Below are 15,241 nucleotides of genomic sequence, written 5' to 3' on the forward strand. Positions count from 1 at the left end.
AAATTGAGAACTTGTTGTCCTGTGAATAATCATTCTTCAATGAACTAAATATTTTGAATATTTTATTCTGTTTACGATTCTGGGCATTTTAGTTTGAAGTTTGTAATGTGTAGTCCCACTATATAATTTATATAATTATTTTTTCTTTTTTAAAATGCGTTTGCCTGTGGGAACCAACACCCTCCTTCAATTTTTTTTTTTAGTAATGCAACTCTAGTTGAATATTTTGTATTGACTTGAAAATTGAGAACTAGGTGCCCTGCGAATGATCATTCTTGAATGAACTTAATATTTTAAATAGTTTTTTTTGTTTAAGAAGCTGGGCATTTTAGTTTGTACTTTGTAATGTGTGATCATACAGTTAAACTTATTCAACATTTTTTTTTTGGTTTCCTAAAATGCATTTGCCTGCAAGCACCAAAACCATCCTTCAATTTTTTTTTTTGTAATGCAACTCTAGTTGAATATTTTGTATTGACTTGAAAATTGAGAACTAGGTGCCCTGCAAATGATCATTCTTGAATAAACTAAATATTTTAAATAGTTTTTTTTGTTTGGCATTTTAATTTGTACTTTGTAATGTGTAATCATACAGTTAAATTTATTCAAAATTTTTTTTTTGGTTTCCTAAAATGCATTTGCCTGCAAGCACCAAAACCATCCTTCAATTTTTTTTTTTGTAATGCAACTCTTGTTGAATATTTTGTATTGACTTGAAAATTGAGAACTAGGTGCCCTGTGAATGATCATTCTTGAATAAACTAAATATTTTAAATAGTTTTTTTTGTTTAAGAAGCTGGGCATTTTAATTTGTACTTTGTTATGTGTAATCATAAAGTTTAATTTATTCAACATTTTTTTTGGTTTCCTAAAATGCATTTGCCTGCGGGCGCCAAAACCATCCTTCAATTTTTTTTTTTTAGTAATGCAATTCTAGTTGAATATTTTGTATTGTCTTGAAAATTGAGAACTTGTTGTCCTGTGAATAATCATTCTTCAATGAACTAAATCTTTTGAATATTTTATTCTGTTTACGATTCTGGGCATTTTAGTTTGAAGTTTGTAATGTGTATTCACACTATATAATTTATATAATTATTTTTTCTTTTTTAAAATGCATTTGCCTGTGGGAACCAACACCCTCCTTCAATTTTTTTTTTTAGTAATGCAACTCTAGTTGAATATTTTGTATTGACTTGTTAATTGAGAACTTGGAGCCCTTAGAATTATCATTCTTGAATGAACTAAATATTTTAAATAGTTTTTTTTGTTTAAGAAGCTGGGCATTTTAGTTTGTACTTTGTAATGTGTGATCATACAGTTAAACTTATTCAACATTTTTTTTTTGGTTTCCTTAAATGCATTTGCCTGCAAGCACCAAAACCATCCTTCAATTTTTTTTTTTGTAATGCAACTCTAGTTGAATATTTTGTATTGACTTGAAAATTGAGAACTAGGTGCCCTGCAAATGATCATTCTTGAATAAACTAAATATTTTAAATAGTTTTTTTTGTTTACGATTGTGGGCATTTTTGTTTGAAGTTTGTAATGTGTATTCACACTATATAATTTATATAATTATTTTTTCTTTTTTAAAATGCATTTGCCTGTGGGAACCAACACCCTCCTTCAATTTTTTTTTTTAGTAATGCAACTCTAGTTGAATATTTTGTATTGTCTTGAAAATTGAGAACTTGTTGTCCTGTGAATAATCATTCTTCAATGAACTAAATATTTTGAATATTTTATTCTGTTTACGATTCTGGGCATTTTAGTTTGAAGTTTGTAATGTGTAGTCCCACTATATAATTTATATAATTATTTTTTCTTTTTTAAAATGCGTTTGCCTGTGGGAACCAACACCCTCCTTCAATTTTTTTTTTTAGTAATGCAACTCTAGTTGAATATTTTGTATTGACTTGAAAATTGAGAACTAGGTGCCCTGCGAATGATCATTCTTGAATGAACTTAATATTTTAAATAGTTTTTTTTGTTTAAGAAGCTGGGCATTTTAGTTTGTACTTTGTAATGTGTGATCATACAGTTAAACTTATTCAACATTTTTTTTTTTGGTTTCCTAAAATGCATTTGCCTGCAAGCACCAAAACCATCCTTCAATTTTTTTTTTTGTAATGCAACTCTAGTTGAATATTTTGTATTGACTTGAAAATTGAGAACTAGGTGCCCTGCAAATGATCATTCTTGAATAAACTAAATATTTTAAATAGTTTTTTTTGTTTGGCATTTTAATTTGTACTTTGTAATGTGTAATCATACAGTTAAATTTATTCAAAATTTTTTTTTTGGTTTCCTAAAATGCATTTGCCTGCAAGCACCAAAACCATCCTTCAATTTTTTTTTTTGTAATGCAACTCTTGTTGAATATTTTGTATTGACTTGAAAATTGAGAACTAGGTGCCCTGTGAATGATCATTCTTGAATAAACTAAATATTTTAAATAGTTTTTTTTGTTTAAGAAGCTGGGCATTTTAATTTGTACTTTGTTATGTGTAATCATAAAGTTTAATTTATTCAACATTTTTTTTGGTTTCCTAAAATGCATTTGCCTGCGGGCGCCAAAACCATCCTTCAATTTTTTTTTTTTAGTAATGCAATTCTAGTTGAATATTTTGTATTGTCTTGAAAATTGAGAACTTGTTGTCCTGTGAATAATCATTCTTCAATGAACTAAATCTTTTGAATATTTTATTCTGTTTACGATTCTGGGCATTTTAGTTTGAAGTTTGTAATGTGTATTCACACTATATAATTTATATAATTATTTTTTCTTTTTTAAAATGCATTTGCCTGTGGGAACCAACACCCTCCTTCAATTTTTTTTTTTAGTAATGCAACTCTAGTTGAATATTTTGTATTGACTTGTTAATTGAGAACTTGGAGCCCTTAGAATTATCATTCTTGAATGAACTAAATATTTTAAATAGTTTTTTTTGTTTAAGAAGCTGGGCATTTTAATTTGTACTTTGTAATGTGTAATAATACAGTTAAATTTATTCAACATTTTTTTTTGGTTTCCTAAAATGCATTTGCCTGCGGGCGCCAAAACCATCCTTCAATTTTTTTTTTTTGTAATGCAACTCTAGTTGAATATTTTGTATTGACTTGAAAATTGAGAACCTAGGTGCCCTGTGAATGATCATTCTTGAATGAACTAAATATTTTAAATAGTTTTTTTTGTTTAAGAAGCTGGGCATTTTAGTTTGTACTTTGTAATGTGTATTCCCACAATATAATTTATTTAATTTTTTTTTGCTTTTTTAAAATGCATTTGCCTGTGGGCGCCAACACCCTCCTTCAATTTTTTTTTTTAGTTATGCAACTCTAGTTGAATATTTTGTATTGACTTGAAAATTGAGAACTTGTTGTCCTGTGAATAATCATTCTTCAATGAACTAAATATTTTGAATATTTTATTCTGTTTACGATTCTGGGCATTTTAGTTTGAAGTTTGTAATGTGTATTCCCACTATATAATTTATATAATTTTTTTTTCTTTTTTAAAATGCATTTGCCTGTGGGCGCCAACACCCTCCTTCAATTTTTTTTTTAGTAATGCAACTCTTGTTGAATATTTTGTATTGACTTGAAAATTGAGAACTAGGTGCCCTGTGAATGATCATTCTTGAATGAACTAAATATTTTAAATAGTTTTTTTTTGTTTAAGAAGCTGGGCATTTTAGTTTGTACTTTGTAATGTGTGATCATACAGTTAAATTTATTCAACATTTTTTTTTTGGTTTCCTAAAATGCATTTGCCTGCAAGCACCAAAACCATCCTTCAATTTTTTTTTTTTGTAATGCAACTCTTGTTGAATATTTATTATTGCCTTGAAAATTGAGAACTAGGTGCCCTGCGAATGATCATTCTTGAATAAACTAAATATTTTAAATAGTTTTTTTTGTTTAAGAAGCTGGGCATTTTAATTTGTACTTTGTAATGTGTAATCATACAGTTAAATTTATTCAAAATTTTTTTTTGGTTTCCTAAAATGCATTTTCCTGCGGGCGCCAACACCCTCCTTCAATTTTTTTTTTATGATTAAACCTGTAGCCAAATTTTGTAAACATTGTCAATCTGGTACCATTTGAATAATCCTTGTTTAATGAAATATATATTTTGAATAGATTTTTCTGTTTAAGATTCTGGGTATTTTAGATTGTAGATATATTAAGCGATTGACATTTTTGACTATTGTATTTTTAACACAGAGCACGATAGTTCAATTAATCGTCCACCGGTCTACGACAGATCTCGCCCACTATCTGGTAACCTATACGTACTGTTGTATATTGCAGACAGTCGTCAATATAATATTATTTAATATATATGTAATATAGATGGGAATATTTTAAATTGTAAACTATTGACATAGGTCAGGCCAGCGAAGCAATATGTGATGGGGCGACAGTAATATTTTCTATATAACACCACCGTACACGCAGGCACGGGGCACCCGTTGTCAGGTCTATTTCAATGGCCCCCCCACTTTCGAAATTTGAACTTCTGACCACGCCAAACGTTTGTGCATCTTTTGTGCAGAAATGTGCACCAAGTCCAATCGTTTGTGCACAAAAACTGAAAGCTCTTTCCCTAAAACAAAATGGGGGGGGGCATTGAAACGGTAGCCCCCCCCCCCACATTGAATATTTGGATTTTTGAATGTGCCAAACGTTTGTGCATCGTTTGTGCAGAAATGTGCACCAGGTCCCGACGTTTGTGCACAAAAACTCCCAGCGCTATCCCTAAAACAAAATGGGGGGTATAAACACGAGGGTCCCCTTTTTTGAAATTTTAAATATTTGTCATATTAATAAATGTTGTTTACGTACCTAATAGGTTTAATAGAATTTTACTATTGCCATGTAAACGTATGACAAATAAAATCTTCAAATATTTTTAATTTATCAAGAAAGCTGACGCGGTCCCGCGTAATAGCTGTTTGAATTCAAATAGCCTTTTACGCGGAAATATATCTACAGGAAGATTGTAGAACTGGCTCCCCGTACAGGAATCACCGGTAAGTGAGAACTTATTAACTTACCCCTTACTACCACCATCATATACCCTTCCCGTTGCGCGACTTGGAAAAAGTCCCCAACGCGATCCGACAAAAACGTGGTTAGCTGGCGAAAACGGAAAAACCGGCGTTACGTAATATATTACATAAGGACGTAACGACCAGCCACGCCGCCCGATTTACGGACGCACCGACTACACCGCGCGCGACGCTCCAAAGTCCACACACACACGACGTAGGTAGGTAGGAACGCAAGAGCGCGAGAGGGTCACACCACCACCGCCCAGCACCACCACCGATAACGTCAACACGCGATTACCTGGGACAGAAATACCACATAATCGGACTGCCGTCGCCGCCGCCCAAAGCGACAGCCGCCGTCTTCCCTAATCGCAGTAGTGGGCCGGATAACGCACACACGCGCAGCCGTGACAACACTCTGCGAAAACCAGTTACTGTGATCGCCCGGCAAGCGCAATAACAAAACAATAACAATCCACTGACCTACATCCCGTACGCAAATAAACACCGATAAACGGTCAACACAGCTGATCGAAGGAACGCGACGACCGTTCCACCGACAACAGCCACATTTTATATTTTCCCGTAAACAACACCGGAAAAACAACCGGACGTCATGTCGGGAAAATATATTAATGAGTTGACCGCCGCGGAGTTGCGCTACGAATGCAGGCAGCGCGAGTTGTCGGATACGGGCGCGAAGGATGATCTTGAAATCCGGTTGATACAACACTTCACGGACCTGAACCTACAGGCCAATGAAGTCCGGTTTCCGCCTATGGAACCCGCCGGACATACCGGAAACAACCTGACAACAGGTCAAATACTTGACGCCGGACAAAGGGAAAACCAACCGGTCGAATCATCACCCGCCCAGCCACCGAACACCACCACCAATAAACCACACACACCCACACACCAACAGGCTATGGACATGATTCAAGCGAGTCGGTCCATAATTAAGGAGGTACGGCAAGCGGCGGAAAACTCGGCGCATGGGCACAGTCTGGAATCGCGACTGACCATGCTCGAGGACTGCATGGCCCGCTTTGGCGACGACCAACGCCGCATTGCAGAAACAATGCGACGCCTAGAAATGGGTATGGCACGCCAAGCACCGGAACACCAACCGGAAGGGACAGCACCGACCCGCCCCCACCACAATGCGTCATCGAACAACACGGAATACGGTACGAGGTACTCCGCGGCACGCGAACCGCCGTCCGCGGGTAACCAGCACGCCGAACGTTCGGTACGTTTCGATGACACGCCAAATGTATACAATGCCCCCTCCTCCACACACACCTATGCGTCACAACAATCGACGCTGATACCATACGACGACGTATGTGCAGCGAAACATTCGCTGCCGGAGTTCCTCGGAACAACGCCTGAGGACCCGGTACGATTCATACACAAGGCGGAATCGATATTGTACCAAACGCGTATAGATAGGTCGGCCTGGACTAATATTGTCACGCAGCAGCTGAAGGGTGCAGCCAGTACATGGTGGAACACCATCAGACTACTGGACCTCACCTGGGATGAGTTCCGCGCCGAATTTTTAGAAAAATTCGACAACGTGGAAATACAATCACGACTGCGGGCCGAGATAGTATCCGTCCGACAAACACAAACGCAATCGCTTACGGAGTTCGTGACACAAAAAAACCAACTCGCGCGCCGCGTCAATACCGGGCTATCTGAAACACAGCTAGTCGGTACGATAGCCGGTCTAACGCGCAACGAATACCGCACGCATATCCGATTGCAGAGACCAGTGACTTTCGGAGACCTCCGCCGGGTCGCTGGAATCCTGGAATACACACCAGACGAAACGCCCACACAACAACAGCAGAAACCGGCGTACAAAACATATTCCCAAACCCGCCCGCCCCAACCGAAGCCACAAACGCGTACACGGGACGGTACTGCAGGTAAACCGCAACCGCCCAACCCGTGCAGATACTGTGGAGGTCCTCATTGGAACAGTGACTGCCCCGGGAACACGCCGCGTTCGGGAAACGGAAATGAGTCGACGGACAATTGTCCACGCCGCCGCCTCAAACACACACACACACACAACCACGCCACCACACACAACGCTCGGCAATACAGACGGGGATATAACTATCAAACGCGCATCGATAAACTCGGCGTCATCAGATATATCACCCATCAAAAACATTAAAATTCCGTTAAGTAGCAGGTCATCATCACCACACACAACGACCCCTACTACGGAATTAACACGTACTCATACGGTACACACCCATAGCACAGAGGTAACCGAAACGGATGCTCTGGTAATGGCGGTGCAAACCGCTCCCCATAGTACCGATAACGCGGTTAAGAACCAGTTACCCAGCTATGCATCACAACCACCGTCGAATAACGCTAAACGTGTATGCCCCGACAAAATTCCGACCCCCGCGGTCGAACTCGAATTTAGGTCAGGCCCCGTAACAGCACTACTCGACTCACAAGCACAAAAATCGTATGTAAGCCCGAACATAGCACATAAATATGGCACACCCCCACACGGACAACCAACTCAGGTACGAATGGCGGACGGACATACCACCACGACAAGTGGTACCTCCACATTCGTAGCCAGAATCGGAGACCTCACGGTCACCTTCAACGCAGCCATTCTGGAAAATTTGTACTGCGATATGCTCCTAGGTCACGACTTTCTCGTACAAAACGAAGTCACCTGGGACTACACAACGAGCACTATCCATTTAGGTTCGGATAGGAGAACAACAGCGTGCTGGAAAGGGCGGACACCCACCCCAACCCCAGCACTAGATGTCGACAAATTAACAATAAACGGTGACCACCACACACGCGCGAAACTCGCCGAAGTAGTACGCAACTATCCGGACGTATTCAACGGTAGGGTAGGACGCACCAGGTTAATTGAACACGACATCCTCCTCAAAAATCAAACACCCATAGCACTCAAACCATATCCCTACCCACCGGTAAAACAGGCCACAATCGACACCATGATACGGGACATGGAAGAGCAGGGACTGGTAGAACAGAGCACATCCCCGTGGGCCGCACCCATCGTCCTAGCAAAAAAGAAAGACGGCTCACCCCGACTATGCATTGATTATAGGCGGCTCAATGATATCACTGAGTCCGACGCTTACCCAATGCCCGACCTCAATACGCTGATACGTCAGATGAGAGGCGCAAAAGTATTCAGCGTCCTGGACCTTAAGTCGGGTTACTGGCAGGTCCCACTTAACCAAAACGCGCGAAAATACACGGCATTCCGGACGCGTCGGGGCCTATACCAATTCCGAGTCCTCCCCTTCGGCCTCAAAAACAGCCCCATGACCTTCGTGCGATTAATGGACGAAGTCCTGAGGGGGTACCTGGACGAGTTCGTCCGCGTATATCTAGACGATATAGTGGTGTTTTCGAACACTGTGGACGAACACCAGTGCCACTTGGACAAAGTTCTAGAACGTCTACAGAGACACGGGCTCACGTGCAACCCCGAAAAGTGCAAATTCGGAGCCACCGAAATTTCATTTCTCGGACACCTAGTCACCTCCGAAGGAATAGACAAACAACCGGAGAAACTAGAGGGCATCATAAACTACCCCCCACCAACCAAACTGAGGGACCTACGGAAGTTCCTGGGCGTTTGCAACTGGTACAGCCAGTTTGTCGACAACTACGCGGACACCATAGCACCCCTAACGAATAGACTCAAACAGGGGACCAAATGGTCGTGGACCGAAACCGAACAGGCCGCATTTACCAAAATAAAACGCGCTCTGTACGATTCGCCAAAACTGTCGACGCCAGATTACGGAAAACCGTTTTGCCTACAAACCGATGCTAGCGAAATAGGAGCAGGTGCCGTCCTTTTCCAACGGGGTGACAGCCCGGACGAAAGGCGGATAATCGCCTACGCAAGCAAAAAGTTTAGTGATACGCAAACAAGGTACGCCGCGGTAGAACGCGAGTGCCTCGCGATAATCTGGGCAACCTACAAGTTTAGACCATACCTAGAGGCCCGCCGCTTTGACCTATTCACCGACAACTCGGCACTCACATGGCTCCACCGAGCCAAAAACACAAATTCCAAGTTAACCAGGTGGGCACTACAGCTGGCTAACCTGGACTACAAAACCACACATGTGCCCGGCGTACAGAACGAGGCGCCGGACATGCTATCCCGCAACCCAACCACCGGGCCACCGGTAGACGAGGAACACCTCGAGAAACGACTAGTAGGAGTACCCACCTCACCACTCACCACTGCTACTAGCTCACCGGCCGACAATCTGTTCGCCACGACGGACCCGGCTAACACCACTAGTGGTCCCACAATCACACACGCTATGCTCGTGACATGGCAGGCCAATGACCCCAATACACGAGACACAGCGCGCAACATGACAACGGACGACCCAGCGCACAATACCGGAGGTACCACGGATAAAAAAAATAAATACATTTTTACCGACGGTCTTCTGCGGATAAATTTGGGCGAACACACACCCGTAGTCATCCCAGAGGACAAGACGCAGAACGTGATCTGGACATACCACGATCACGTACTCGCAAACCACCCGGGCTGGAAAGAAACGTACAGAGCGGTAAAACAACGGTTTTTTTGGAAAGGACAAAAAAACGACATCCGACTGTACGTCAAGTCGTGTCACATATGCGCGTGTACCAAACCACTGAACACGCGCGCAGATGACCCCGCGACCACCAGAATACCCCGACACCCCTGGGAGGTGGTTAGCATAGACCTCATGGGCCCCTACCCGCGTACGAGTAGGGTAAAACAATACATACTGGTCGCCACGGATCTGTTTAGTAGATGGACCGAGGCATACCCCCTCGGAACAGCCACTACAAAAACAATAACCGAAACGCTTGAACGAGAATTCTTTTCACGTTTCGGATACCCCCGTGTGTGCTTAAGCGATAACGGCCCACAGTTCGTAGCAAACGATATGCGTAAAGCGATCGAACAGTGGGGGGCCGAGGGCTGGACAACTCCGGTATATCACCCGAGGGCCAACCCAGTCGAACGCCGTAACCAGGAATTAAAAAAAGGTCTACGCGCGCTACTCATCGACGGCAACCACAACACCTGGGACACCAAGCTAGCCCCCATTCTTTTTTCGATCAGGAACAGGCGTAACGACCGGACAGGATATCCACCATCGGTACTCGTCCTCGGGAGAGAGGGCAAAAGGCCGGGGGACTGGATACTGTCGCGGACAGCGGACAACCCGATCGAACAAATAAACATGGCTAGGGTGAGTCGCGAAAACGATGTACTGACCGCACCACCGGTAACAGGTGGGCCGACGGACACAAAGTACAAAACAGGTGACACGGTGTACTACAAGGCACACCACCTGTCAAACGCGCACAAAAGATTTCACGCCGGCTTCGCACCGAAATGGTGGGGACCGGTAAAGCTACACAAACGCGTAGGCAAAGGTGTGTTCACCACAGACCAAGAGCCAGCACGCAAAATTCACGTGTCCTGCCTAAAACGCGCGACCACCGCAGCGCCCAAAACACCCCCCCCCACCCAACCCCCATCCCAACCATAAATCCACAATAGCATTTGGTGTACATCATTTCAGTCGGAATAGCACCAATGGAGCGTCAACCACCAGCCACATCCAGCACCCTCCAACAAGCGGCGGAACTGCTGGAACGCAGCCAGCAGCTGCTGAGGTCAGTCAGCATGGAGGAGGGCACCAACACCACCACGGCGGCACGGGTCCGCCAGATGACCACGGCGCAGTTGCAGCGGGACCCGGTACTGTGGGCCGCCTACACGCGTGGATGGGAGGACCGGACCGTCGTCTTCCAAAGGGCGACGAGCGGCGAACCCGCAACCGCAATGCGGCTCAATAGGTCGCGCAGCCCCAGGCGGGTGACTCGACCGACGGCCACGGCACGACCGGTAGCCGCAGCACGACCGGCGACCCGAACTCGACCGGCGCCACCAACAACAACAAGTCGGGCACCGGCGAGACTGCCTCCCCACCCACTGATGGAGAGACCAGTACCGGCACCGAGGACATCAACCATCCCGCCTCCAGGACCGCCCGTCAACCCGCTGCCAAAAAGGGACAACACCACCGACGCAACACCACCGGCTTCACTCAACGCCCGCCAGCGCCGGAACAAACAGCGGATGCGGGACTACAAGTCAAAGCAGACGTCCCAGCAACACCGCCTGGAAAAACCGGCGCCAACACCAGCCCCCGTCCCGCCACAGCCAGAACCTGCGACACCGGACCTCACCGTGGTCACGGTACCGGAAGTGACAAACACTTCCGGAACAACCAGAACCGCGGAAGAACCAACAGCCGCGACCCCTCAAACCGCGGATATGGAAATATCCCCGGAAGAGGAGGCGGACCTGTTAGGTGAGACCGACGCAGGCATGGCTGGCACTGAAGACATGGAGGTCAGCCTCATGTACTTCAGTCCCCCCACGTCCCCCCAACATGACTAGATACCACCAGGGCCACGTCCGCTGAACACAGCTGGAAAAACGTGCCCACGGACAGGTGTCTACCACACCCACCCTCCACACACACCCTTTGACAACACCGGCAACGGCCGGAACACCACCGCCGTTGGCGGTTTGGGGGGGGAGTATGACGCGGTCCCGCGTAATAGCTGTTTGAATTCAAATAGCCTTTTACGCGGAAAGCCGCGCAACGCTTCTCAAACAAACCGCCAATCGACGATGGACGACGCCGGCGCGCGACACCCGCGCTGTGAACCGTCGGCCGGCCGTTGGGTGAACCGGATTGTAATGTCACGAGTTTTTACCGACGACCCGCACGAGACGGAACTTCTCTTGACCCGTCCCCGCAACCATCGTCTTTTGTTTTCTTTTTGTTTTTTTTTTGTGGTTGTTTTTTTGTTTTGGTCCGCGTTAATAAAAAAATCAACCTTCACCCTCAAAAGCTGTTTTGTGTCTATAATTTTGTTGTGGTCACCTGACACCTCACCACCTCATCCTCGCGGCTCCTCATAGGACCGCATCAAAGCATTATCTTGTTCTAATGTTTTTGATTTCAAAATAGTATGAATAAATACAGTTTTTTCTTTATGTATTTCTTTACTTTAGATTTTATATTATATTTTGCTGATGAAAATGTGTTTATGGACAGGTACCTCAACTCGACGTTGCTGTATGTCCGGTCCAATAATGTAAGTTATAAGTCATTGTGTATATTTTAATACAATAAAAGCATAGTAAAAAAATAATTAATAGACTATATTAATATAGTACCTACTTAATTAATTTAATATACCTAACCGTACCTACCTAGGTTATATTACGTTGAGAAGTTATCTGTCCATAAACTTATTTTCAGATTTGTAGGCCGATTCCGTTGCCATTTTTTAATCATTCTTTGTTTTTATTAAGGTTGAGGTGTAACAGCATTTTAGGGGCTATTGTAATTCCCACTTCCAGGACTTTATCATACATACAGCCGACAGCCCATTGACCTACATTTTTGTGTATTCTGGTCTACCCTATGATGGCCGCGAAGTAACGATCACGTCACCGTTCAGATTGCCCAGTTTGAAAGAGTCCAACAATTTCATCGGATAGGTACGCCATAAACCGTGGCATAGCGTTGGGCCAGCATCATTTTGTCCGGATCAATATCTACAAAAATGACGTCCCAATTATTAGAAGCTAATAATATAGGTACTTAATATTTATTGTAATATAATATAATATTAAACTCATTATACCCAGTTATTACGATTAAGTAGAAATAATATTTTTCAAATAATATTACAGTGTCTTTGTCGAACAGTCAGCTGTACGAAGTTTCCGCTGTGCCACAAGACGGGTCGACGCCGGTCGCTGAACATGGGAAGTCCTCAAGTCCACCCAGCATCGTATTGATGAATCAACAATACATCTTACATCTTACATCTATCATTGCAATTTTATAATTATTCACCTGAATGTCCACGCTAAACGTTTGTGCATCGTTTGTGCAGAAATGTGCACCAGGTCCCGACGTTTGTGCACAAAAACTCCCAGCGCTATCCAAAAAATAAAGTGGGGGGGGGGGGCATTGAAACGAGACACGCTCTTTTTGGAAAATTAAAATTTTTGTGCATCGTTTGTGCATCGTTTGTGCAGAAATGTGCACCAGGTCCCGACGTTTGTGCACAAAAACTCCCAGCGCTATCCAAAAAACAAAGTGAGGGGTATTAACACGAGGGTCCCCCTTTTTTGAAATTTTAAATATTTGTCATATTAATAAATGTTGTTTACGTACCTAATAGGTTTAATAGAATTTTACTATTGCCATGTAATCGTCTAGAAACAGTAGGGCAGTAGGTTCATAATATATTTAAATATTGTATTATAATAATATGAATAATATAATAATATTATGTTTTAAATATTCCTAGGTTATTTAAAAATTAAATACCAGCGTTTCTAAAATACAAATACAAAAATCTTAATTTAAAATATCTTAAAACATAACTACCGCTTATAAATTATAACCACAGGTTAGCAATACTAACTTAAAAATAAAAAGTTATAAATTAATATAATAATTGCTTAAGTCGTATACAACCGAACGTAACTTAACCTAATAACTATTAGTTGCTACATCTTATAATACGTATTTTGGGTATAACATTTAATTTTACACTTTTGATTTAATTCTGAATTGAAAATGTATCCCTCATACAGTTTTTTACTGTTACTAAAATAAACATTATTGTTTATATGTAATATTATACCCACTCAGCACTCAATATTTTTATAATTGGCAAGAAAACATACATTAGCACCAATAAACACATTATCTTTCTTGAATTACTGTTTGAAGCAATCATAATAAAATATACATAAAGTTTATAATTTAAGTTAATTTTTTTAAAAAATATTTAAAAAAAATTATCGATTTCTTGTGTTAAATTAACAAAATTGTTTTAATACTATATTAATTAAACAAACAAATCTGAATTCTTTCAGTACACACTATACCAGTGATCGGCAACCGGCGGCTCGCTTTAAATTCTACGACAACGACATTTAAATATTTAATCGAATATTATATCAAAAAAATCATATTGTATAAAATATATAATTGAACGTTTCTATCAGTCATATTTTATAATGGTAGATATACCTTGACAGTTACCGATAAGATACCTAGAGTAGATACGACGAGTGTATTTGGATTATAATATTAATTTTCTATTCTGTTCAGTAAAGTAAAACGTTGCGTTTTCAACTACTCGCCAATCCATTTAATATTGATTATGAAGATGTTGATGTTGAGCTTCAAATGGAAATAATAGATTTGCAGTCACAAGATATCTTAAAAGACTCATTCAAAGCATCTCCTTTACTTTTTTTCGTTGAACTTCCGGCATCATTTTCAAAAATTAAAAATATAGCTGCAAAATACTTCAGTATGTTTGGATCCACTTACGTGTGTGAACATGCCTTTTCTCATATGAAAAAATTAAAAATCCATACCGTTCACGTTTAATTAATGACCATCTCCACCATGTACTTCGAGCCAGCACAAGAAATTTTAATGTGGAAATTTAAAAAATAATAAACAATATCCAACAACAAAAATCAAATTAAGCCTAAAGCAGTTGTAATTTCAATACATTTATATTATAATTATTATATTATTAAAAACTGTAATTTTTATGCTCTATTATTTTAAAGTTTTAAACAATTATTTTTTTTCTTTTTACCTTCTTCAAAAGGTTGCCGACCACTGCACTATACTATGTTAATAACTATCAGGCACATCATTAGAACTTTTTTTCAGAATGTTCTGAGTGGTTCAGATACATTTTGTACATGAACAATGCCACAACAGACTGTTTTTTTCATAAGCTACAGTGATTACTTAGATAAATAATTTAATTTATTTTAACCCTTTCAGTCCCGACTTTTCATTTTTGAAAAAAAAATTTTTTTTTGTTTTTTTTTTTTATTTACCGTGTACATGAGTAATTCTAAAAATTTCAAAATTTTTGCACACGTACTTTTTGAGAATTTGCAATGTACATTGTAATGTACATCGGGACTCAACGGCACAAAAATAAGACTTCAAACCGAACGCTACATATTATGTTTTTTTTATACGTACCGATAAAAC

The 15,241-nt window shown here is 41.3% G+C and overlaps 1 protein-coding gene across 1 annotated transcript; it reads left to right on the plus strand.

The window, feature by feature from the left end:
* The first annotated feature begins 10,710 nt into the window (after positions 1–10,710).
* LOC132947760 (probable serine/threonine-protein kinase DDB_G0281745) lies at positions 10,711–11,580 on the plus strand. Its single transcript, XM_061018005.1, has one exon. It carries the CDS (start codon positions 10,711–10,713, stop codon positions 11,578–11,580), a length of 870 nt encoding a protein of 289 aa, XP_060873988.1.
* Positions 11,581–15,241: the final 3,661 nt, after the last annotated feature.

Source organism: Metopolophium dirhodum, chromosome 6 (assembly GCF_019925205.1).
Source record: "Metopolophium dirhodum isolate CAU chromosome 6, ASM1992520v1, whole genome shotgun sequence".
Taxonomy (NCBI): Eukaryota; Metazoa; Arthropoda; class Insecta; order Hemiptera; family Aphididae; genus Metopolophium; species Metopolophium dirhodum.